The sequence below is a fragment of the Engystomops pustulosus genome, chromosome 3 (genome assembly GCF_040894005.1).
Source record: "Engystomops pustulosus chromosome 3, aEngPut4.maternal, whole genome shotgun sequence".
Taxonomy (NCBI): domain Eukaryota; kingdom Metazoa; phylum Chordata; class Amphibia; order Anura; family Leptodactylidae; genus Engystomops; species Engystomops pustulosus.
Genome location: NC_092413.1, coordinates 89,074,603 through 89,100,520, shown reverse-complemented (window position 1 = coordinate 89,100,520; position 25,918 = coordinate 89,074,603). Strand labels below are relative to the sequence as shown.

The window sequence follows — 25,918 nt, the reverse complement described above, 5'->3', positions numbered from 1 at the left end:
TAGGTATTGTAGGTTTGTTCTTAAGTTGAATTTGTATTTATGTCAGAACTGTATATTTTATTATTGTAGCCCAAGCCAAATTTTTTTTGGTCTCTGTGACAATTGGATTTCAAAAATGTTGGGTTGTCATAATAACCAGGATTAACAATAAAGCTTAATTGCAGACACCTGTGATAACTGTTATAGCTGTTTATTGTAGCCTAAGGCTAAAGTACAGTAAATTACCAACATCCAGAGGTCCGTTTGTAAGTAGGGGTCGTCTGTAAGTCGGTGTGTTCTTAAGTAGGTGACTGTCTGTAACAAGTTACAATACAGTGAGGATTTTAATGTGGAAAGTTCAACGCATACAAATATGTTTGCAATCCACTAAACATACACTGGGGAAAAATACACAAATCAATATATATTATGCAGTAAATTCTGAACCTGTTGGTTACTAAATAGTTTGCGTACAAGCTATATTGTGAGCCTGGAAAACCCCATTTCACATTTCGTGGCATCCAGTCATAAAAAGCCAACCATAATTTGTTTTATTCATTTAGAACATTGCTATGTGTTTTTTGTGAATAATTCTAACGGGTGTTTATAGGATGTTTCCTGGAGTCCACAGTGCAGCCATTAAAGTGCACATCTCCGACTTCACCAATCCACCACACTAGCTTAACAAATGCTGGAATCTCTCAGTAAACTCCTTCAACAGGTTGGTTTGCTGCAGGATAGTGGCTCCTAAAAATTCCATCTATCAAGAGAAAATGTATAGCAGCATTCCTCAAATTCCTAAGTGCATAGACTGGGTTGGAGTCTGCTTATGTTTCTGCTTGTATTATGCAGCCATAGCTTATTGTTCTTATACACAGGGCAATGAGATATCTGCTACAGAAATGACTTTCATATAGATCGCACAATATTGGATGTTTTTGCAGCAGAAAGCTTGCAGGTTTATCTACCAGCCACCTGAGATTTTAACATGGCATACAGATGTAGGTGGAATCACCATTACAAAATATTTACTAAACAAGGATCATGTACCTTAAAGCATTTTGTATTTTACTTAAACCAGCTTAGATAATTTATGATCAAAACATACATTTCTAAAGACTAACTTATATATGGTTTCCAAGCAACACAACACAGCACAGCACAGATATTTATATGTAGTACTCTAATGAGAATGTATTAAAAGTGTTCAAAAATGAAAGAAGATGAATGAATCAAACTCGCAGTTCCTAAAAGGTTTCACTTATAAAAAGCTTACACATGTCAGAAGGTGTTACCCTGGACATCAGTCTATAAATTAGGATGATACTAAATTTCCCCTTCAGGAAAAATGGCTTCAATCCTAGCAGTCAAGGGGCAACATTGGTGAACTAAATTAGTTATCAAGATAGTTCACAGGGAGATCAATGATTACAATTTCCATCATTCGGTTACTAGGGATTAACGGATACAGCACTACGACACTATCAGGGCTCAGTGACGCAGGTCTCCAAACCTGGAAGTGTTGGCATTTTCATATTACAAAATCACACGGAGTTCGGCTTATTTCAGTGATTTCCATGTTCTAACAATGATGTTTTGTAGCAACAACTACGGAAATTCGTGGCCAAATCCCAACATGTAGAAATTGAAAAAAAAAATCTTTATAAATCACTTGCATAACCACTTGTGACAAGCAATATCATTTCTAGGACTAATCCTGAAGCATCTCCAATTTCCATAAAATTATGACCTAAGCCATATTCTTCTTATATGTGATGGTGCAATATACACTCACCGGCCACTTTATTAGGTACAGCATGCTAGTAACGGGTTGGACCCCCTTTTGCCTTCAGAACTGCCTCAATTCTTCGTGGCATAGATTCAACAAGGTGCTGGAAGCATTCCTCAGAGATTTTGGTCCATATTGACATGATGGCATCACACAGTTGCTGCAAATTTGTCGGCTGCACATCCATGATGCGAATCTCCCGTTCCACCACATCCCAAAGATGCTCTATTGGATTGAGATCTGGTGACTGTGGAGGCCATTTGAGTAAAGTGAACTCATTGGGGCATATTTATCGAGCTGTCAGAATATTTCTAGTTGCCCATGGCAACCAATCACAGCTCAGCTTTCATTTAAACAGTGCTCATGAATATTTTAAAGGGGAGCTGTGATTGGTTGCCATGGGCAATTAGAAATATTCTAACTTTCAGACAGCTTGATAAATCTGCCCCATTGTCATGTTCAAGAAACCAGTCTGAGATGATTCCAGCTTTATGACATGGCGCATTATCCTGCTGAAAGTAGCCATCAGATGTTGGGTACATTGTGGTCATAAAGGGATGGACATGGTCAGCAACAATACTCAGGTAGGCTGTGGCGTTGCAACGATGCTCAATTGGTACCAAGGGGCCCAAAGAGTGCCAAGAAAATATTCCCCACACCATGACACCACTACCACCAGCCTGAACCGTTGATACAAGGCAGGATGGATCCATGCTTTCATGTTGTTGACGCCAAATTCTGACCCTACCATCCGAATGTTGAAGCAGAAATCGAGACTCATCAGACCAGGTAAAGTTTTTCCAATCTTCTACTGTCCAATTTCGATGAGCTTGTGCAAATTATAGCCTCAGTTTCCTGTTCTTAGCTGAAAGGAGTGGCACCCGGTGTGGTCTTCTGCTGCTGTAGCCCATCTGCCTCAAAGTTCGACGTACTGTGCATTCAGAGATGCTCTTCTGCCTACCTTGGTTGTAACGGGTGGCGATTTGAGTCACTGTTGCCTTTCTATCAGCTCGAACCAGTCTGCCCATTCTCCTCTGACATCAACAAGGCATTTCCGCCCACAGAACTGCCGCTCACTGGATGTTTTTCTTTTTCGGACCATTCTCTGTAAACCCTAGAGATGGTTGTGCGTGAAAATCCCAGTAGATCAGCAGTTTCTGAAATATTCAGACCAGCCCTTCTGGCACCAACAACCATGCCACGTTCAAAGGCACTCAAATCACCTTTCTTCCCCATACTGATGCTCGGTTTGAACTGCAGGAGATTGTCTTGACCATGTCTACATGCCTAAATGCACTGAGTTGCCACCATGTGATTGGCTGATTAGAAATTAAGTGTTAACGAGCAGTTAGACAGGTGTACCTAATAAAGTGTCCGGTGAGTGTATATGTGATGGGAAAATTATATGCTCCGTATATATTCTTTTGTATAAGCAGAGTTTTCCAGCACAAGCACATGCTCCACGCGGCTCCTCTTCTATCTTCTCTATGCTGTAGTAGCCGTCAGAGAAACGTCCATGCGATCCACTGGCCGGCGGACACATCTCTGCTGGCTACTATAACTTTTTTTTTTTATGTGTTGGGTGGGCTGGCTCTATACTAAATGGGGGCTGGCAGGCTGTATACTACATGGGGGGCCCTGCTCACTTACAGTCTATGACGATGAGGGGGTGACACCAGAGCTTACAGTCTATGAGGTGTAAAAAGGTGGGACAACCCTTGTTAGATGCATGATGCAAGTTTACTAGCATTGCCTCCATAGGCACAGATGTAGTAATCATTTGCATACATACACTTCTATTAACACTATATACGGCTAGGAATTATTAATTTGTATTATTCTTAGTGAAAAATACTCCTCAAAAGCATTTTTACACTTGTGAAAAAAGGTTAGTGCAACCTCCTTTCCTCACCGCCCAGGACAGCGGGACAGAGCACAGAACCCGAGATGGTCCTACAGGATCCAGGAAGGTTTGGAGGTATGGGAGGCCTGATAGCATCAAAATGTATTGTACTGCCACACCCCTCAATCAACTACTAATGTTCTCTAGTATGGAAGGGTCACTACTAGTAGTCAATTTGGCTGAATGGTTAATAAATAAAATATTTTAATCCTAAAAATAGGATATTTTGTCTCATGGAACCAGTACTACCTATTATTCAGTCTATTTGTATCTGCATGTGTCTTAAAGGGGTATTCCAGGAATAAGCATAATTTATATACAAATGGGTCCTTAAAATATAAGCTTTTATGTAATTAGTTGTTATTTAAAATTTTGCTGCCCTTTGCAGAAAAATGCTGCTGACATACAATGTAATGAAGCATTAAACTGCTACTGGCCCTTTAATCAGTCCCTTAATTTCCTCCTCGTGGTCCGTTGCAGAGCATACACAGGACAGAAGATGGCCGCTGGTCACATGTCCACATCACATGTCCTGCACCTGCCTGGGCAGGTCATGTGATAACCACTAAGTTTGGCTGTAGTCGGTTGGTTGCAGTGCAGCCAGTATGGCCGGTGTTTTGGTGATGGCAGTTACACATCATTACTATGGTAACAGAGCAAGAAAACCTGTTAGATCATCACTGGGAGCAGAGCATAAGAGGGAAGAGGAGTTAATGAGAACTAAAGGATCTTGGGACTTGTAGTTTCCAGTGTTAGCCATCTTGGTGATAACTTTAGAGAGGCCTAAAATCAAACAATTTAAGCTCCATTTTGTGACTAATGACATTGAGTTTAGTTACATTCATTTATTTATAGCATCAGGCATTCATATTCCCAGAATACCCCTTAAAGCTTCTATGCAAACAATACTACATGCGACCGCTGCATTGGTAACATGAAGCATGCACACAGACATGACATAACATATGAGGCATCGCTGAATTCCAAGGGAAGGCACAGTTTAGCATTTGTAAATTTTAACTCTGTTGCATAAAAAAGATAATCTGGACGACTCCTTTAACATGATTTTGTTACAAGACATCAAACCGCAGAACAATTTATCATGGGCACTTTACTAGTTTAAAGTTTCTGATTAAAACGCATCTTGAACATTTTCTAAAAATAGACAACCCCGGCTAGCATGATCAAATGTCACAAACCAGCAAATGATGGACACAGAACTGAATATATACACATACAGTACTCAAATATATTTGATTTGTGGATGCATTACAATTTTCTTTAAAGGACATCTACCACTAGGATAAAGGATTGTAAACCCAGCAAAGTGACATACCGGTATGTGCCCCTCTGGTAGGATCCACTCTTCTTTAAACTTTCTATTCCCTTGTGTTTAAAAAATGGGTTTAAATTATGCAAATGAACCTAAGGGGATCCAGCTCCATTAAAACCTATGGAGCCCAAAGCCCCTCAGGCTCATTTGTACTATTTTAACCCCTTATCACCGACACTAGTTTTCAGCTCAATGACCAGACTCGATTTTTCAAATCTGACAAGTCTCACAATAATTGGTTATAACTTCGGAACGCTTTAACATATCTGGGTGATTTTGAGAATGTTTTCTCGTGACACATTGTACTTCATGTTAGTTATAAAATTTAAGTGATAAGTTTTGCGATTCGTTCTGAAAAAAAGTAAAAATTTGGCAAAAGTTTGTAAAAATTCTTCATTTTCCAAGTTTGAAATGTTCTGGTTTCCAGACAAGATGTAAAACTACCCAAAAAGTTTGATAATTAACATTTACAGAATATCTGCTTTATGTTGAGATGATATTTTATGCTTCCAGTCATTTTTCTAGGATGTTATGAGGTGCAGAACTTTAGGTGCGATTTTTCTTATTTTCATGAAAATTGCCAAAACTCACATTTTGAGGGACAACTCAGCTTTCAGGTGACTTTGAGAGGCCTAAATAATAGTAAAACCACATAAATTACCCCACTATAGAAACTTCACCCCTCAACATATGTAAAACAACTTCTATTAAGTCCATTAACCCTTTAAGTGTTTCACATGGGTTAAAAAATATGGACCCGCAATTTAGAAACTATAGAATATTTTTGGAAAATACATTCATTTAGGCCAAACTGACAGTTTCAGAATAAATTAAATGATGAAACGCACTGCAACGTTTGATGCCCAATTCCTCCCGAGTGTACTGATACCCCATATGTGGTGGCAAACTTCTGTACGGGCGCACGGACGAGTATAGAATGAATGGAGGCGCCATTCACAGCAGATTTGTATTGTCACATTGTACGACCTATACATTTTTATTTTTTTTGGTAATGCAAACATATGAGGGCTTATTATGTACGGGATGAGATACAATGTATAGATAATTTATTTTGGAGTCTAAGCTTATTCATGAGATTTTTATTAACTATTTCAAGGGGGACACAAACAAAATCATCAATTTTTATTTTGGATTGTTAGCAATTTTTTTCCCCCGCTCACCGCGCATGCTCAGTTACTTACAGCCGGGTCCTGCCAGGAGGCGGAACCCGGCACAGAGAGGAGCCGACAGCCCCGGGTCACTCGTCGGGACCCGGGGCAGCAGCAGGAGGGATCGGATCCCCCGGTAAGCACACTGGGGGGGTCCGATCCACCGGGGACACGCTTACACGCCACGGTCATGCTTGACTGCGGCGTTTAAGGGGTTAAACACCCTGCTGAACAAACTACTAGGTCAGTGTCATGTACCAAAAACCAATCACTAATAAAGATAAAACATAGAAATATTTATTGGTATACTCTAAAAACACCTAAAAGGCACTCCCAAAATGTGCCATCCTATCTCTGTAAAAATAAGACAGAGTAATCCTCCTCACTAATGCCTAAATGTCTGGCAAACACATGGACAAAGTGCAGATAGTACAGGTCAATAATACAACAATGGAAGATGAACATACTAGCTGAATGGAAATGTGAATATTATAGATAAATATCACCCAAGTCCATGTGTGTAAGGAGGAGAAAACGTCCCAAGTTTTTCTGGAGTTTTTCCGATCCCGGGTGTTAGTGCCGGGTCTGGGCTGTGATATCACAGCCCGACACCGGCACCAGCGAGACCCGGTGTCCCGCAATCTTCTTCTGACGCGCCGCCGTAGAAAGGCGTACGCGTCAGAAGAAGTACCCTTAATGACCGCCGTAAAAAGCCGATACAGCGGTCATTAAGGGGTTAAAAGCTTTTTTTTTGTTTGCGTTTACAATCCTTGATAGTGGTGGTAGAGGTCCTTTTAAGGACTCTACCATTAAAATAAATCACTTACTCATGGGTTATCCATGGGCTTCCGCTTTCTAAAACCAACTTTTAAAATTATGCTAATGAGAAAGAAGTGTTATGGTAGGAGTGACCAGAGACCCTCCATGCTGTAACTTCACAGGCACTCCCCCCCACCCCACCCCTCCCACTGTGTTGTGAAACTTTCTTCACTGCAGTGAGATTACTGCAGGAGGAAGGAGGGGTGGTGCGCTGAGGGATCCTGTGAGGGCAAAACAGTGTACCACCCTGTAGAGAGCCATTCTAGCTCATTAGCATTATTTTAAAAGTTGATTTTAGAAGGAAGGAGGCCATGGATAACAAATATAAGATTACCACAGTCATGGTGCCTGGATCTATAAGTAAGTGCCCCTGGTTTATCATACTTGATTGTGATACTAGATTTCCTTTAAAATATGAGGTATTATCATAAATTTCACACGAAAGCCAAAAATCCCTAGCATTTTGTTGTTTTGTAGTGAGACAGATGCCAAAGGACTTCCATTTTATTAGATGAAAAAGTTTACTAAGTAATCTACTTACAACTAAAATTCATATTAAACTTGGCAAACAAAACAGCAGAGATTTAACTACATTCTGTGAGTGAGGACAAGATTACCCAACATGTTTAGGTGCTGAAAGGTAAGAATGCAGATAAACAATGATGACACGATAGAAGAATTTGTGCTCAGGTTTCTCCACAAACAAGACAAAAGTACAGTAATAATGCATTGCCCATGAGCCACACTTCTAAAACTATAATCTAGATATTATAATAAAACGCATAGGATCGCCTGCTTATGTAAATTTTCATTCTATATGAATGAATGAATCCTATGGCAGTATGTGAACTTTGCAATAACACTTGCCTTGTCACTTGTGATGCATGTTACTATAAAAATAAAAAAGACAAAACCAGATGTTTGCTTGAATGACCATTGTCCTTAATATCACCTACCACTGCAATTTCCATTTAAACTCCAAGGGGTTTTCCTAGGATTGGAAAGACAAGAAACATACTATTCCTTACAATTACAATTTACAGGCCAGTGTGGGTTGTGCATAATCAGCCCTGAATTGCTTGATATAAAGACTGGTACCGTCAGTGCTTCAGGGACAAAATCAAACATCAACCCTAAAATGTTGTCTTAGATTTCCAGGAGAAGGTTGTCTATGGCCTATGGCAGTGATGGGGAACCTTTTAGAGAACGAGTGCCCAAAGGACAACAAAAACCCACTTATTTATTTCAAAGTGCCAACATGGCAATTTAAACAATAACTTATTGCTTACTGCTTTGTCAAACCTTTCAATCGTATTGGCGTCCTGAGGACATCAATACACTAGAAAGAGGAGAAATTAAGATTATTAATGTAGCGTCCCTCCAGGGTCCCCTGTACAGGAAGAATGCAGGGCCCATGGCAAGAGCTCAAATTATATTATTATATCCAGCTACGTCCTATCTTCTCACTCCTCCTGCAGTCCCAGGAAGCCAAGGATGTGTTAGTGCTGAGTGCACAATGTACTTTGTGGCCTGGGATTGCAGGAGAAGGCCATGGGTCCTGTCTTATGAACTCTATGCTGAGGACCTGGGTGTCCACAGTGAGGGCTCTGAGTGCCACCTCTGCCACCCATGCCATAAGTTCGCCACTACTGGCCTATGACATATGAGAAGATCATTTTTACAGCATTTCCCTTTCTAGTTAGATTTAAAGGGGTATTCCAGGAATATGAACATCTATCACAAAAACCCATGATGATAAAAATAAATGAGTACAATGATACTCAATAAAATCAGTCTAACAATAGTAAGACCATGAATTTGGTCCATAAATAATGGAACCCACACCATACAAAACCATATTTGATTCAAGAAAAAAAAAGGTGGTGTGTAAAGCGGTTCATACATGCAACTACCATATATGAAAAACAATCAATTTTATTTCGTCAAAAAACACTATTAAAAACACTTAAAAACTCACGTGTATATAATACTCAATGTCATTAGTCACAAAACGGAGCTTAAATAGTTTGATTTTATGATTTACAAAATTTTTGGCCTCTCCAAAGTAGGTGGAGTTATCACTAAGATGGCTGCTACTGGAAACTACAAGTTACATCATCCTTTAGCGCTCAGTAACTCCTCCTGCCTTTTATGCTCTGCTCCCGGGGATGATATAACAGACTTTCTTGGTCTGTTACCATAGTAATGATGTGTAACTGCCATCACCACAACACTGTCCATACTGGATGCACTGCAACCAACCGACTACAGCCAAACATAGTGGTGATCACATGACCTGCCCAGGCAGGTGCAGAACATGTGATATGGACATGTGACTAGCGGCCATCTTCTGTCCTGTGTCTGCTCCGCAACGGACAGGGCGGAGGAAATTAACGGACTGATTAAAGGGCCAGTAGCATTTTAATTCTTCATTACAGTCTATGTCATCAGCATTTTCTGCTAAGGGGAGCAAAATTTTAAATAACAACGAATTACACATTAGCTTATATTTTGAGCGCCCACTTGTATATGAATTATGCTGATTCCTGGAATACCCCTTTAAATATCACATTTTCTGCAATCAACACAATAAAAGGGAATAACACAGGTGCTTTTTAGCAAGCACATTCCTATTATTTCTCATATGTACAGCCCTGCCTACTATATTTGCTGCTATACCACCTTCCAAAATTCTCCTAGAGTTATTGGTTACTTTTATTTCTGTTTTGATAAGTGACATTTCCTTTACGGTTGTTCTAATGTGCTACACCATTTGTTAGATTAAACAACTGTAGAATTTATTATTTGAATTTATTATTTAAAAAAAATTATTTTATATATATATATATATATATATATATATATATATATATATATATATATATATATATATATATATATACTACTCATCTTTCTATAGCACACACTCAGAAGCAGTAGAATAGAAGACATTATACAGCAGTAATGAGCATTGAAGTTGTGTATCCAGCAATGGGGTAAGGTACTACAATTGTATCTATGTGTAAGTCTCAGTCTTCCTACAACACCTCATGCCCCTCCAGCTTTCCTTATCTATAGGTCTGTATAGGCTGTGATTGTAACCTGATCTCTCGGCAATCTAGACTTCTATTTTTGGAATTTATGCAATAAATTAATAAATGGGAAAAACAGAACACAAATAGCAGTGGAGAAAAAGGCATTTAATCCATTAAGATTTAACTCTACTTTTGACTTAGAAATAGCCGTTAAAACAGTAACTAGCATTTTAAACAGAGACAAACCTTGACTATTGCTAGTCACATACCATACAAGCCAATAAGAACCACACACTGGCAATAAAAGCAAAAAGGGCAATCCAGATCCAATGGGCCCTGTATGCACCAGTATTACATACATAACTTATTAAAATAATGCAAGTTCATCTTAAAGCTGCAAATAATAATAATAATTCTTTATTTGTATAGTGTCTACAGATAAATCTTTCCTTAATCCAAATGTTTATGAATCCTGGCAGGACTTAGTTCACTGAACAAAGCTTCTGTGCTTATGGATGTCATTCCAAAAAGAACTTCCTTTACCCCTCCCAGCTGGACCACTGGGAGAAGCACAGTATGTGAGACAGGAAGCCCAGAGGACTAGTCACTGCCCAGCCCCAGGCACACACAGCCAAGAGGAAGAAACAATACATTAACCCTACAAATACATAATCTACTCAGATACACAACATTGCAGTCTCCCATAATGCTGACAGAAGACAACACACACTTTCCAAAATACAACTTTGCATTTAAAAAGCATTGTGGTTCATGCCACAGATTACACGCTAATTCTACCAAAAACAGGTTGGTGAATCTTACCCAAGGTTTTAGCAGCAATTCTCCCTATACTTACACCCTTTTATGAAAGAAATAATGATAGGGAAAGTCTTTTGTCCGATATTCTTATTAATATTCTTTAGCATTCTGTCTTTACAAATCAAGCTTTAACATGAAAGCAGTCCCATGCAAATTATGATTATTATTATTCCTAGATTCAGCACTTCACCGCAGATCTGTTTTAAATGACAAAGTGTCAAATCTGAGACAACAAGTGTTCAGATGTATTTGTTGGGATAATCATGTTGGTCGTTCTATTAAACGGGTATTCCCACAAAGACAAATTTCTTATATGTACTCAGGATAGCAAAATAACACATTCTCTTTTTCACATGTTAACCCCTTAAGGACGCAGCCATTTTACAGCTTAAGGCTCAGCCCGATTTTTTGGATTCTGACTTGCTTCGCTTTATATGGTTATAACTTTTGAACACTGTTACTTATCAAAACGATTCTGAGATTGTTTTTTCCCCACATGTTGTACTTCATTTTAGTGGTAAATTTTGGCTGATAAGTTTTGCGTTTATTTACAAAAAAAAGAAAATATGATAAATTTTTTGAAAAATTTGCCATTTTCGAAATTCTAAATCATTGCGTTTTCAGGCAGATAGATTTACCACCTAAATAACTTGCAGAATAACATTTCCCATTTGTCTACTTTACATTTTCATAATTTCTGAAATGTCTGGATAATTTATTTTGATGTCACGCGGCTTACAAATAGAATAGCGCTTTTCCGGATTTTCAGAATTGACTATTTTGGGGATAAATACAGTTTTGAATGAAATTTTACACATTTAGCATCAAAACCCCCTATATAATCTACCCATTTTCAAATCTGCACCCCTCAAGCTATCAGAAACAGCTTTTACGAAGATTGTTAACCCCTTGAGATCTTCATAGTAATTGAATCAAAATGGAGGTGAAATTTAGAATGGTCATACTGTTCCCTTATACGTTCATTTAGCACTAAAATTTACACATTTCCAAAATATAAAAAGAGAAAACCCACCATACAATTTGTTCTGCAATTTCTCCTGAGTACAAAGACCCCCCACATGTGGCTGTGACTTGTTTTATGGGCGCACAGCGAGACGCAGAAGGGAAGGAGCGCCCTGCAGCTGCCAGGATTTTAGTTTCCTCTTTGGCCCCTTTTGAAGGCTATAAAATTTTCGCTTTTTCGTTATTGGGGCCATGTGACGGCATTTTTTTTGCGGGATGAGATGCTTTTTCCATTGTTACCATTTTGGGGTTGGTATCACCTATTGTTGAAAATTTAGGAACTTTTTTTGAGGGCAGGAGTAGAAAAGCATCAATTCTGTACTGGATTTTTGACTTTTTTTTTTTGGTGTTCACCGTATAGACTAATAATCATGTTAGCTTTATTCTATGGGTTGATACGATTACGGGGATACCAGACATGAATATATTTTCTTACGTTTTACTAAATTTGTCAAACAAAACCCTAATGTGGGGAAAAATCTATAATTTTTGTATTGCCATCTTCCAAGTGGCATAACTTTGTTACGTTTTTGGCTACGGAGCTGGTTGATGGCTTGTTTTTTGCGGGACATGTTGTACTTTGCCCCAGTATCATGTCTAAGTACATATGGTTTTTTGGTCGCATTTTATAGCATTTTTTGTGGGATTGAAAAGGTAAAAATCATAATTTTTGGAGGGTTTATAACAGTTTTTTTTTACGGCGTTTATCGTGGGGGTTCAATAATGATTTACTTTTATTCTACGGGTTGTTACGAACGCGGTGATACTATATATGTGGGGTTTGTGTTATGATTTAGACTTTTTTTTTGAGTTATATGTCTCTTTATATGTTTTGGGGGTTTGGGGCATTTTTAGTGATTTATGACTTTATTTTTTTATTGAATAACTTTTTTTTTTACTTTTTTACTTTTATACCATGGGACATGAAGAAGCAATCATCTGATTGCTTCTTCATGATAATATTCTGCAATACTCATGTATTGCAGAGTATTATCAGTGTCAGCCTATACACTTGCATAGGCTGGCACTGTGCCAGTAAGATGACGTCACAGACGCCATCTTACTGGCAATTCTTGCTAGTAACTCTGGGGTCCAGATCGGACCCCAGAGTTACTATAGCAACGATCGGCGCCCCCCGAAAACGGTTCGGGGGGGCCGATCGTGGGGGAAAGACACCCCAGATGCTTGTTAGATGCCGCGGTCGCGCTGACCGCGGCATCTAAAGGGTTAAGCACCCGCGATCGGAGACAACTCCAATCGCGGGTGTTACACTGGGGTGCCGGCTATTAGTTACAGCCGGCACCCCGTGTTTCCCGATGCCGGTTCGGCTCTGATCCAGAGCCGAGCCGGCATAAGCGCCGTGGCGGATATATCCGCCACTGAGCGCTAAGTCACTGCGCTCCGTGGCGGATATATCCGCCGCGGAGCGTGAAGGGGTTAATATTATTACCAAAAATCATTGTCATTGTGTGCAATAGGTATCTATTGGATCTCATCATCTCTGATCGGTCTCATCTCTTTATACGAGTGAGATACTTGTGAATGTTCAGAAGCCAGATGAAAGTGTATATAAACCTTGTACCCTGATAATCTAACCACATTGTCAGCTCACAGAACTAGATGGATCATAATGTGTCTGCTTAGAGAGTCCCCGCCCACACCCTGGAATCTTACACTGACCAGCATTGAGTGATAGGAGATGAAAAAAAGTAAAATTGTGAAGTAAATGGTTAAAAATTATCTTTATTGTGTTAAAATCACTAGGGGATTGAAATTTGAGATGCAATGCTGCCTTTACAACCCTCCCTGCATGGTCCAAGGATGCATCCAATCAGGTGACCCCCACATACTTATCCCCTTCCCACTTATGCCAGTTTTTGTTTTTAGGTTTACATTTTATGCCTTTGACTTTGTGATCCAAATGACACATCTGCTTTATTCTTTGGGTCAGTGTGATTACAGAGATAACACATTTATACAGTTTTAACCACATTTTAATAGATTTTTAAAAACTAAAACCTCTTAAAGAAAAAAAAATCTTAGTTTTGCCATCTTCTGATATTAATGGTGCCGTTTTAATGTCATTTTTTGCAGGATGAGCTGACATTTTCTCACTTGAGAACTATTTAAGGACAACAATTTTGTTTAAAAGGGAAAACATGGCTTCATATATGAGATATTATCTTCTCCCCCCCATCTTTTTTTTTTTTTTTTTTTAATAAATAACAGCCAGCTGAAAAAAATCATAAACATGTCAGGTATTGCCACGTCAAGTTATATGATGGCGATGAAAGCTGAAAGTCTGGACTTTATGTCCATTTGTTGAAATCCACATTAAAATTGGATGAAAGGTTTAGCAGTTTTAGCTCCTTAACATGCGCCACTATGTTTTTAAAAAGAACCAAAAGTAAATGGACAATTGATTTAACCCCTTATCACCGACACTAGTTTTCAGCTCAATGACCAGACTCGATTTTTCAAATCTGCCCTGTGTCACGATAATTGGTTATAACTTCGGAACGCTTTAACATATCCGGGTGATTTTGAGAATGTTTTCTCGTGACACATTGTACTTCATGTTAGTTATAAAATTTAAGTGATAAGTTTTGCGTTTCGTTCTGAAATAAAGTGAAAATTTGGCAAAAGTTTGTAAAAATTCTTCATTTTCCAAGTTTGAAATGTTCTGGTTTCCAGACAAGATGTAAAACTACCCAAAAAGTTTGATAATTAACATTTACAGAATATCTGCTTTATGTTGGGATGATATTTTATGCTTCCGGTTGTTTTTCTAGGATGTTATGAGGTGCAGAACTTTAGGTGCGATTTTTCTTATTTTCATTAAAAATTGCCAAAATTCACATTTTGAGGGACAACTCAGCTTTCAAGTGACTTTGAGAGGCCTAAATAATAGTAAAACCCCATAAATTACCCCACAATAGAAAGTTCACCCCTCAACATATGTAAAACAACTTCTACTAAGTCCATTAACCCTTTAAGTGTTTCACATGGGTTAAAAAATATGGACCTGCGATTTAGAAACTATAATTTTTTTTGGAAAATACATTCATTTAGGCCAAAACTGACATTTTCATAATAAATTAAATGATGAAACGCACTGCAACGCTTGATGCCCAATTCCTCCCGAGTGTACTGATACCCCATATGTGGTGGTAAACTGCTGTACGGGCACACGGACGAGTATAGAATGAATGGAGGCGCCATTCACAGCAGATTTGTATTGTCACATTGTACGACCTATACATTTTTATTTTTTTTTAGCAATGCGAACATATGAGGGCTTATTATGTACGGGATGAGATACAATGTATAGATAATTTATTTTGGGAGTTTAAAGCTTATTCTTGAGATTTTTATTAACTATTTCAAGGGGGACACAAACAAAATCATCAATTTTTATTTTGGATTGTTAGCATTTTTTTTCCCCCGCTCACCGTAACGTAAAAATAATATTTTATCTTTATTCTCTGGTTCACTACGATTGCGGTGATACCTCATTTATATAGTTTTTCTTATTTTTGCTCAATTTTCCTGAGCAAAACCAATATTGGAGAAAATCGCATTGTTTTTACTATTGACAACTTTTCAGGGCCATAACTTCTGTATTTTTCTGTTGTCAGATCTGGTTGAGGGCTTATTTTTTGCGAAAACAGTTGTTCTTTTCAGTCGTATCATATCAGGGAACGTAACTTTTTTTGATCACTTTTTAGAAAATTTTTTGTGATGGTGTTTGATGGAAAATTGTATATTATGGGAAGTTTTTCGAGTTTTTTTTTTTACGTAGTTCACCGAGCGGGTTCAATATTGATTTAGATTTATTGTACAGATTAATACGGACGCGGTGATACCAAATATGTAGGTGTTTTGTGTTTTATATACTTTATTTGCATTTTATGTGTTACTGGGGAGATTATGGGACTTTTATTTTATTTAATTATATTATAAAAAGATTAAATTTTTTTTTTAACTTGTTTTTACACTTTCTACTTCTTGGCTTGAATAAGCGATCATCCGATCGCTTATTCAAGCCTTTACACTGCAATACACTTGTATTGCAGTGTATACTGTAAGTAACTGAGCATGCTGAGCATGCTCAGTTACACACAGCCGGGTCCTGCCAGGAGGCGGAACCCGGCACAGAGAGGAGCCGACCGCCCCGGGTCACTCGTCGGAACCCGGGGCTGAGGCAGGAGGGATCGGCTTGACCGCGGCGTGTAAGGGGTTAAACACCCGGGATCGGAGTTTTTCTGATCCCGGGTGTTAGTGCTGGGTCTGGGCTGTGATATCACAGCCCGACACCGGCACCAGCGAGACCCGGTGTCCCGAAAACTTCTTCTGACGCGCCGCCGTAGTAAGGCGTACGCGTCAGAAGAAGTACCCTTAATGACCGCCGTAAAAAGCCGATAGGGCGGTCATTAAGGGGTTAAGGGGAGTTTCATGGGACATTGTGGGTAATTCCTTCATTAAGTCATTCTCAGTTACGCAGATAAAGGGCCTGGAGTTTGGCTGTGAAGAAAACATGCAGTCAAAAGAGCTCTCCACACAACAGTTTTTGTAGACATAAAGTCTACAAAAGTTTTCTTTCCCCATCTAAAAAATCTACCCGATTGACTTTAGTGGGAAATACAGCTATGCATCTGATCACCTTATTTCATACCGCAGCGTGAACTGGCTGTAAGACCGAAGTGTAAAAAATAGAACATGTCCTATTTTTTTTTATAATTTTGAGGAAGGCTCTCCATAGAGTGTGCAAACGAAAAAAAAATGTGTACGGTGTTGTCCACTGTTTATGGCCCATTTTTGTGGTGGGGTGCCAAGGAATCCAGGTCACGTGGGTGACCCCCTCCCACCCAGTGTCCAGACTATGGCCGACGCCTAGGTAGTGATGCCGGTCACCCAGACTGTGGTCAGTGTTGGCCACTAGAGATGGAGGACCCGAAGTCCACATTCTGGTTCAGCCGTGGGACCCAGAAATAATGCCGGATTGACAGTCAATCCGGCAAATTGTCGCCTCTTGCAACTAGCCAGCATGTTAACCCCTATCCAGAAAATATGCTAATCACAGAAGGGTTGGATCGGTTTGCTGGTACCCATTCTGATCACTTTAACAGAGATCCGGATCTTTCACATATATGGAGATTGTTACTGATCCATTCATCCGCTATGGTACCGCTGATGCTTTATTCTGCTTTCATTAGCATGTGGCCATATACAGTAAGTGGATGGACAATGCTGTGACCGACCCGCGGCTTTGATCAAGCAAGAACCTCATTTTGTGATCTGTGGACGTCCCAGAAGTGAATAAGGATTAACAATAAACCTAGGACCAATTCTTTACCACTTAAGGGTTTTTTCAATATTTTTTGCTGGCCTATCCTGCGGATAAGCTATTACTACATGATTGGTAATGAATTCAAAGCAGTTCTCTATAGCTATAATGTACTGTAATACTACTAATGTACTAATACTGTAGAGTCCTTGGAAAATTGCACAACATTCTATGCAGATATTATCTTTATGCAAACCGAAATAAGATATCGGAAGGTGAACTTATGCTATAAATTTTCCAGGTACTTTTATTGGTGCACGTGCTGTACGTAGCTTTGCCTCTGCTCTGATTACATACATGAGCACCAGATGGCTATGTTCACATGACATGCAGCAGCGACATCTGCTTAGAATACACATATTTCAAGACAACAAACTTGTCTAGGACTTCCATCAACCAAAAACACAATTCCATATTGGTTGACCCTTCTCATATTGTGTTTCTGTTTTTTTTTTGTTGGCATTTCCCACAAACAGAAAAAGTGGTAAACTCCATGGACTCGAATAAGTCTGGAGGTAGAAGCACTGCTGACTGTACAGGCTGTGCCCACAGCATACAAGACACAAATTGACATAATACAGTAAAATTCCTTCACAGCATTACTGGGATCTCATAGGGAGCAATGACTAATGACTTTGCAGATTACTGAACGGCCGTAGCAGAGTAAATAACACAATAATATCAGATCAGTTTCTGACAATGGTTGGACATATAGTGTAGACAAAGCTCTGCTGACAAGGTACAATACAGTAATGTTTCCATAACATATAAGAGAACCGGCACTGGAGTTAAAAAGAACCTGTCAGGCAAAAACTAAATATATTTTCCCCCAAATACCCCCAAAACTAAATATATTTTCATAAACTGCCATTAGAAAGCATTGCCCCTATACCTGCATTGTCTGTCTACATGCCTAAATTGTTTCACTTACATCCACATGTATCTTTTACCACCTTTTATCTTATATTACCTGGCATCAGAGGAGGCATGTGCTGCTCATCCAGCCCCTCCCATCTAATACTCCCTATGCCTTATGACTCCTAAATGGTCACAGTTCAGGTCATGTGACCAATGTGACATCTCAGGACCTTTAGCCTCTTAATAATACAAACTGTACCCCATGCATGTATCTGATGACATGAAGTCACAGCAGCCTCCATGGACTTCTACTCCTCTCCATCCTGCATGGACTTCTACTCCTTTCCATCCTCCATGGAGGCTGCTGTGATTGCATGTAATCACATACATGGTGTACAGTTTGCTACTGTTAGAAGGCTGAGAGACCTGTGATGATGTCACTGGTCATGTGTCATGAATGAAACACAAGGCATTGTGTAAAAAAAATTGACACAATATTTCCCATCTGTACATAGAGCTTTATATGTCTGTAGTTGAATATTAGCAGACGGTCCCTAAATACAAGGAGTCAGAGCAGTGATTTGAAGAGACACAGAGCTGTTAGTCAGAATGATGGGGCGTGGTTCATTGCCAGCCTGAAAGAGAGAAGTCACAGATACCAGAGATGAGTCAGAAAAGGGAATTTGCATATCAGAAAAACGTTCATAATTAAGGTACAGTGCCCCACTGGCAGCTAATTTTAGGTGAGATGGGGAGGACTTGTAACCCTTTATCAGCAGGCATTGTTAGTCAGGGTGACAGGTCCTCTTTAAGCAATGAGGTTCTAAAGCTGTATCCAAATGACCCGAGAGATGTCCAATGAGTCATTATCATATTCAGCTATCCACCTTACTCATGAGTGGGAGGCACAGCCTCTCCCCCAGTGCTTGACTGACAGCCTGTATAATGAAGTAGTGGCTGCTCCATGTGCTTCCTGGTGCTGGCGCCCCCTGCAGCCTATGTGTGTAGGAGCGATACAACAGCTCCAGGCAGCCATGTTTTAGCAGAACATGTCAGGTACTTGTGTAGCTGATGTCTGTGTCTCACACATGTGTATTAGGAGGGAGAGCATGTCAGCAGATAAAGCACAGACACTAGCAATGCTTTACTATACATTACACACAGACATGAGCAGGGGGAGGGGTGACAGGGGTGACATCACTGCCTCTGACCATGTGACCGGCCTCATTTACATAATAAAGAGAAGATAATTTTACAATGATTAATGTATGAATTGACTAGATAAAGGCTGGGATGGAATCCTTGTGAGCTACTGACAGGTATTGGTGACAGAAATCGTGACAGAGACCTGATGACAGGTGTCCTTTAAGGCTGTAGTTTAGAACACAGCAAAACACCAACAGGTGGGGCCACATTACAGGGTTTCAAGACTAAAACTATTTCAGATCCTAGTGTAGATTCTATGACTGAACACAATCTGAAGGGAATGCTGGGGCATGCCCTCCTTTTCTTTAAATATAATGGAGTCATGCAACTAAGTTCACTCATAACCTATCCACAGAATAGGATGATTACTGGATCACCTAATGATCTAAGGAAAACAGGTCCACAAATGCCCCTAAATGCTCCTTACAAACTGTGTGATGGTGTTCATGCCCGAATATACCTTTATGGGACTTTCTAGGTATCTATCACCTACAGCCATGTAAATGAAGTGCATGCACTGGTGGGCAGGGGTCCTAGAAATCAGAAACTTAACCCTATTTGTGGAAAGAGGACAAGTGTACTTCATTGAACAACCCTTTTAATGAGGGAGTGGGGAAAATACACAGACCCTGGTACCAGGTACTTGTGGTTCTTCAGTATACAGTACATTGGTTATATGTTAATTTCCAAATTCTCTATTCCAACACTAGATCCCTACTAGGATAATACCCAATGAGTAAATCACAACAAACAGGTTTAGGCTACCCTTACACAGCCACATATGGAGTGTACTAGCCATTACCTCTATGCCTAGTACACGTCGCCCGTGTCTTCCATGGGCACTATAGTTTACACAGTCCCGTGTATAAGCCAACTGCCAGTGACAAAAATCTCCAAAAAGGTCCTATTCCTGACCATGTTTGCAGCTCGGGCAGTCTTATTAATGTCTGGCCACAAGCAACAGACCAATGGGACTGTTGCTTGTAACCTGAAACTTAAACTTGGTCATGTGAGGTTAGTTTTAGATTCTTCAGAGTAAAACGCAAAAAGATTGAACACTGTGTAACTCATCACAAAAATATCACAGTTCGAATATATACCTTGTAGATTATCATTGTGCTCAGTAACAGGCTCATAACAAAGCCAAAAGAAAAAATTGTGTTCAAGAGACTTACGTCCCACAGGTTTATACTTCCGTTTAGACTTCTCAATGGAAAAAAGTTCATTAATTCCAAGCCCACATCTCTTGTATTTGGTTTATAGGTTAAGTTCCAACATAAATTTGTACTTCGTTGTTTCACAATGGTAAGTATGCACGGACGTTGGCAAATTGGCACACTGGGGACATTTATCATGGCTTATACACCAGTTTACTGTTGTAATGTGAGCAGAGACTAACTCTCATAAGTTCACCAAATACCACACACTGGACTGTAAACTAAAAGCCTAAATGAGGAGTGCAGAACCCACAACCGATTGGCCACAGCTGCGACCCGCACCCTGCTCACTGTCCAACGAGCGCTTCCAAAACTGATGAAGTTCTCATAACTCCCAGGTTGTCTACTGCTGCTCTGTGTCCAGACTCCTGATGTTGTAAGCGTCTGCATCAGGAACCAGAAAAGAGCCGCCCCTGCAGCTGTACCACATCGCTCCAGGCCCCTCTCCTGCTCCCTGGACAGCTCTGCTCTGGGTCCTGATGCTGGCACATACCAGCGCAGGACAGGGAGCAGAGCGGCCCAACATCTGCAAAAGAGTTTTATGTTCTCTCTGTGTTTGCTTGGGTTTCCTTCGGGTCCTCCGGTTTCCTCCCACACTCCAAAACATACTGGTAGGTTGATTAGATTGTGAGCCCCATTGAGGACAGGGACCAATTTGGCAAGATCTGTGTAGTGCTGTGTAATTTGTGTGCACTTTATAAATAAAGGAATTCATAATAATAATAATAATATTATTATTATTATATAGGAGAGAATAGGATCCAGAAAACTAAAGTACTTTTTTATTTTTCTGTCTGCTCTTGGGGTTTCCTGTATTTACTATATATTTGTATCCATTTTATCACAACTGGCCTGTCTTCTCTACAGGTGGCACACAATCCTTCAACTGTTATGGACATGTTTACTCCATGGTTGATTCATTTTTCACTTGGGCAAAAACATATAAAGCATATTTAACACTTAAGTTTTTATTCTTGCTATAGTTTCAGATCAATGCAATCAGACAGTATAAAAATTCCATTGAATTGTCACTGAAAGTGTCATTTCATTGAATACAGGCTAAAAATCCCATGTCTCAGTTTTATGTGCAGTTTTTATTTGCTGTGTAAAGTCAATGGGGCGGATTTATCAAGCTGTCTAAAAGTAAGAATGTTCCTAGTTGCCCATGGCAACCAATTACAACTCCCCTTTAAAATATTCCTGAGCACTGGTAAAATGAAAGCTGAGCTGTAATTGGTTGTCATGGGCAAATAAGAACATTCTTACTTTTAGGCAAGCTGATAAATTTGCAATGTGCTGTCTGTTTTCAATAGGGGTAAGAAAGTACACTGCCATCTAAGGCCGCCGTGTAGGTGTGTAGAATCTTATAGCCATAGATGCTCCACTAGGGGATTCTTGGAAAACATGAGAACTCTTACTTTCCGACCCTAATCACAAGCCAGTTCCCTACACTGTACCGAAGAGATCCAACCAGGTCAAAACAGTGCTGTCTACAGTTGGGAGTCTGTTCCTTCTTCAATAGATATACTGGTTTGGTTTTAATTCTGCATCATGTCATAAGGCTTCCTGAAGGTCTTGCTTGATGTCAAGGGAGCTGCCTTACCAGGTAGCTAAAAGAGGTGTGGTTTTCCTAATCCCATCCTGGAAAACTTTGCATATTTTCCTTCAATAGGGGTAGCACAAGTCTGTGAAAAATGGATGTGTGAATGAGGTCCTACAGCCAACATGAAAATGGAATCAGAACCCATCAAGTCAATGTAGGAAAGCTTTTCTCAGTGTTTTTATTGCTTAGAACAGGCCTCCCAGATCGACTGCTTCAATCTCATCTAAGGCCTCTACTCTAAGGCTACCTGCACGAACGTGGGCAAAATTGCCCATGAAAAACAAGCATCTGTTTTCTCGGATCCTTATAAACTACAATCTATTAGTGATAGATGTAAAAGGGTTCTGACAAGGTTGTGCTGTAGTTTTTAACCGATCGTTCGCACAGTCCATTAAAATAACAGCCGCCGACACTAATCCATTTAAAAGTTTAACATTTAGTGTTGTTTGCATGTGCCCCAAGGCTTCTAAATGCTACTACCCTGTGAGGATTAAACCTACTTATGTGAATACGGCCTTAGGTACAGAGATCAATTATCAATCTTTTTTCTTTTTAGTCTATACTTTACCTTGTGTGATCTGACTAATATATATACGAAAGATTACAGTCTGACTACTTAGAAAAAACCCCTATGAGCGTCTCTTGCACACATCACATCAAAGCACATTTCTGCTATTGCATTTCATTTTAGTGCCAAAGGCCATTTCCTTCCTTTAATTTAGAAAAAAAACCCTACATTGTCCTGCAAGTGTAAGAAGGGCTGAGAGCGGCCCCAGAAACAGATCTGGACAGGAAATCCAGCGGCGGAGATCAGGGAGTTGTGCTCACACGTACTACACTTTACAATGTAGCGGGCATGCTATCTCATTTTATATGGATTTTATTGACACCATATTATTATCTACATTGCCAGGCAGGTCCAGATAATAGAGTTTTATGGTGCAGTCTATTGTTGTCATTTACTGCCGTGTACACAAGCAATAATCACAAAGGACTACATTAAACAATCTATTTCTTCCTGTGGGATGTGAACGCTCTCATCTAATCTTCATATTTATTCTCTAACAATGGCCGAACATTCTCAAAGCACATTATAGGGCAGATAAGCTCTGAGCAGCCTCTCCGGCCCATGACACTGTAAAGGGCAGCCTCGCCTTTAGTGCACCTTCACCTATAATGTATGTATTTTTCTCTGTTACATAATCTGCAACACTTTACAGATAGTTTCTTTACTGTTTCTTGTAGGAACAACGGAAAACATTAAATATTTCTGCCATTGCATTCATTAACCCCTTAACGCATTAGGACGTGCATGTACGTTGGGAAATGCAGTCAGTTGCTGCATCCCGACGTATATGTACGTCTCGGCGATCACCTGGGCTCAGTAGCAGAGCCGTGCAATCGCTGCAGGAGCTCTACTGTATGTGACAGCCGGGCTCCCACAGTAACAGCTGGGATTGAGATACTCGCGATCCCGGGTGTTTAACCCTATAGACACCACAGTCATAGTGACCGAGGTCTTCCCATGGCGTTCGATATCCTACTATGAAGGTCCCCAGGACTGCTGGCAGTTGGTGCTTTCAGCACAATCTAACATAGTCCTGTCAGCCTATGAAGAATGCATAGGCTGACTATGTAATACGCTGCAATACATTAGTATTGCAGCATATTACAATGAACGAGTGATCAAATGATCACTTGTTCATGTCCCACCCTGGGAAAAAGTGAAACAGTTAAAAAAAAAAGTGTTAATAAAAAGAAATAATAAATTAATTAATATCCCCTAATGCCTCATCACATACTGTATAAAAATCAAATTATACATTACAAAAGTGAAAATCTTGACAAGATACTATCCATATCACCACATCCGTAACAACCCGTAGAATAAAATAAAATTGTAACTGAACCCGTACGGTGAACGATGTAAAAAATTTTGTTTGAAAAAAAAAAACAAAGATTTTCACATCCAACCAAAGCCCACGCCAACATGAAGCGGACAGCTGAAAATGTTATTTATAAAGTTATTTGGGTGCTATGACTAACTACTTAAAAAATTAAATGCAAAAGATAACATCCAAATATTTCCACAAATTTGAAGTAGAACGTGCGACGAGAAAACAATCTCAAAATTACCTGGATATGTTAAAAAATTAAAAGTTTATAAACGGGCCGGGCATTCTGGCCAGCACACACAGCAAGTTTGACTGAACAATCTTACTTGTGTAAAAAGGGCCTAAGGAACACAAAAAGGCAGAACTACACTGCCCTTCCAGAAGTGTTTAGATTAGAAACATAACCTAAGGCACATTTTATAGACATGGGGGCCATTTAGCAAACTTTTTTGGTCCTTTCTTTGCTGTGACTTTTTAGAGACTTTTGTTGCTGTTTCACATAGTTTGTCACATGTTGTTTTTCTTCATCACAGAGCCTGATTGGTCATATGTTTCCAGATACGTCTGCAAAATTCACAAATTTTTGTGCAAATAACCTCCATTGCAGAAAAGGTGTAAGAAAGTAGTCGTCTGACCATTTACAGACTTTTGTGCAACTTATAAGAAAAAAGTCTCAAAAAACTCAAATCCCTCATTTATCAACATTATCAAGATAAATCAGGCAAGCCCAAAATCTTACACAAAATACCACACGTTTCCAGACATAAAATAAGTGTCCCCCATGGTGTCTTGGTATAGTACTGGGGGGCCATAAGCACTACCCATGTGGAGCAGTGTGAGGACCACCTGTACGAGGCATAAGAGGCCGCAGTACATGGACATGGGCCTGATAGAGCCCAGGAACTGGACTTTTTCATGTTGCTTGATAAGAAAAGTCTGCAATATGTTCAGAGATGTGACATGTTCACAGATATGGCCTGCGGGTAACTACACAACATCCCCACTGTCTTCTACCTGTAGTACCTACAACACTTGTTATTATGTCTCAGGGGGCACTGTGTATAGGGGTACAGTACAGTACTGTATATAAGGAGTCCAGCCCTTCTGTTTTATGAGCTGTCGCATTACATCAGCTGGTACAGAAGATACTGGCACAATCCAGTCAGACATGTCAACAGATACTAATGTATGGACATAGCTTCTAGAAGAGGTGTAAATGCCATTACAAAATCATTGCACTGGTACCAGTACTGCCCAGTGTGGTGCCCCGGCTGGCAGAGATTCCCCTGGGCTCCATACATGGCACTGGTACCAGTACTGCCCAGTGTGGTGCCCAGAGCTGGCAGAGACTGGTACTAGTACTGCCAAGTGTGGTGCCCTGGCTGGCAGAGACTGGTACCAGTACTGCCCATTTTGGTGCCCTGGCTGGCAGAGACTGGTACCAGTACTGCCCAGTGTGGTGCCCTGGCAGGCAGAGACTGGTACTAGTACTGCCCAGTGTGGTGCCCTGGCTGGCAGAGACTGGTACCAGTACTGCCCAGTGTGGTGCCCCCAGCTGGCAGAGACTGGTACTAGTACTGCCAAGTGTGGTGCCCTGGCTGACAGAGACTGGTACTAGTACTGCCCAGTGTGGTGCCCTGGCTGACAGAGACTGGTACTAGTACTGCCCAGTGTGGTGCCCTGGCTGACAGAGACTGGTACCAGTACTGCCCAGTGTGGTGCCCTGGCTGGCAGAGACTGGTACCAGTAGTGCCCAGTGTGGTGCCCCGGGTGGCAGATATTCCCCCGGGCTCCATACATCGCGCTGGTACAACTTCTCCACAAGTTGGGAGTTCTGCCCACACACACTCACCGCTGCTCGTCTGCTCCGACAGAGTGGATACGGAGGTCTGGCCCATGGCTGCACTTCCAGGGCCCTTTGTC

General features: G+C 40.2%; 1 protein-coding gene across 7 annotated transcripts in view; it reads right to left on the bottom strand.

Moving 5' to 3' along the window:
* PHACTR2 (phosphatase and actin regulator 2) overlaps nucleotides 1–25,918 on the bottom strand; it is a 147,570-nt gene that overhangs the window by 52,980 nt on the left and 68,672 nt on the right. For 2 of the 7 annotated variants that reach the window (XM_072141359.1, XM_072141360.1), the window contains one exon: nucleotides 25,848–25,918. This exon is cut by the window's right edge. The exons of the other annotated variants lie outside the window; for them this stretch is intronic. In XM_072141359.1, the coding sequence (XP_071997460.1) occupies nucleotides 25,848–25,893 (46 nt within the window). In that variant the 5' untranslated portion in view covers nucleotides 25,894–25,918. The remainder of the gene's footprint in view (nucleotides 1–25,847) is intronic. 7 annotated transcript variants of the gene reach the window in all.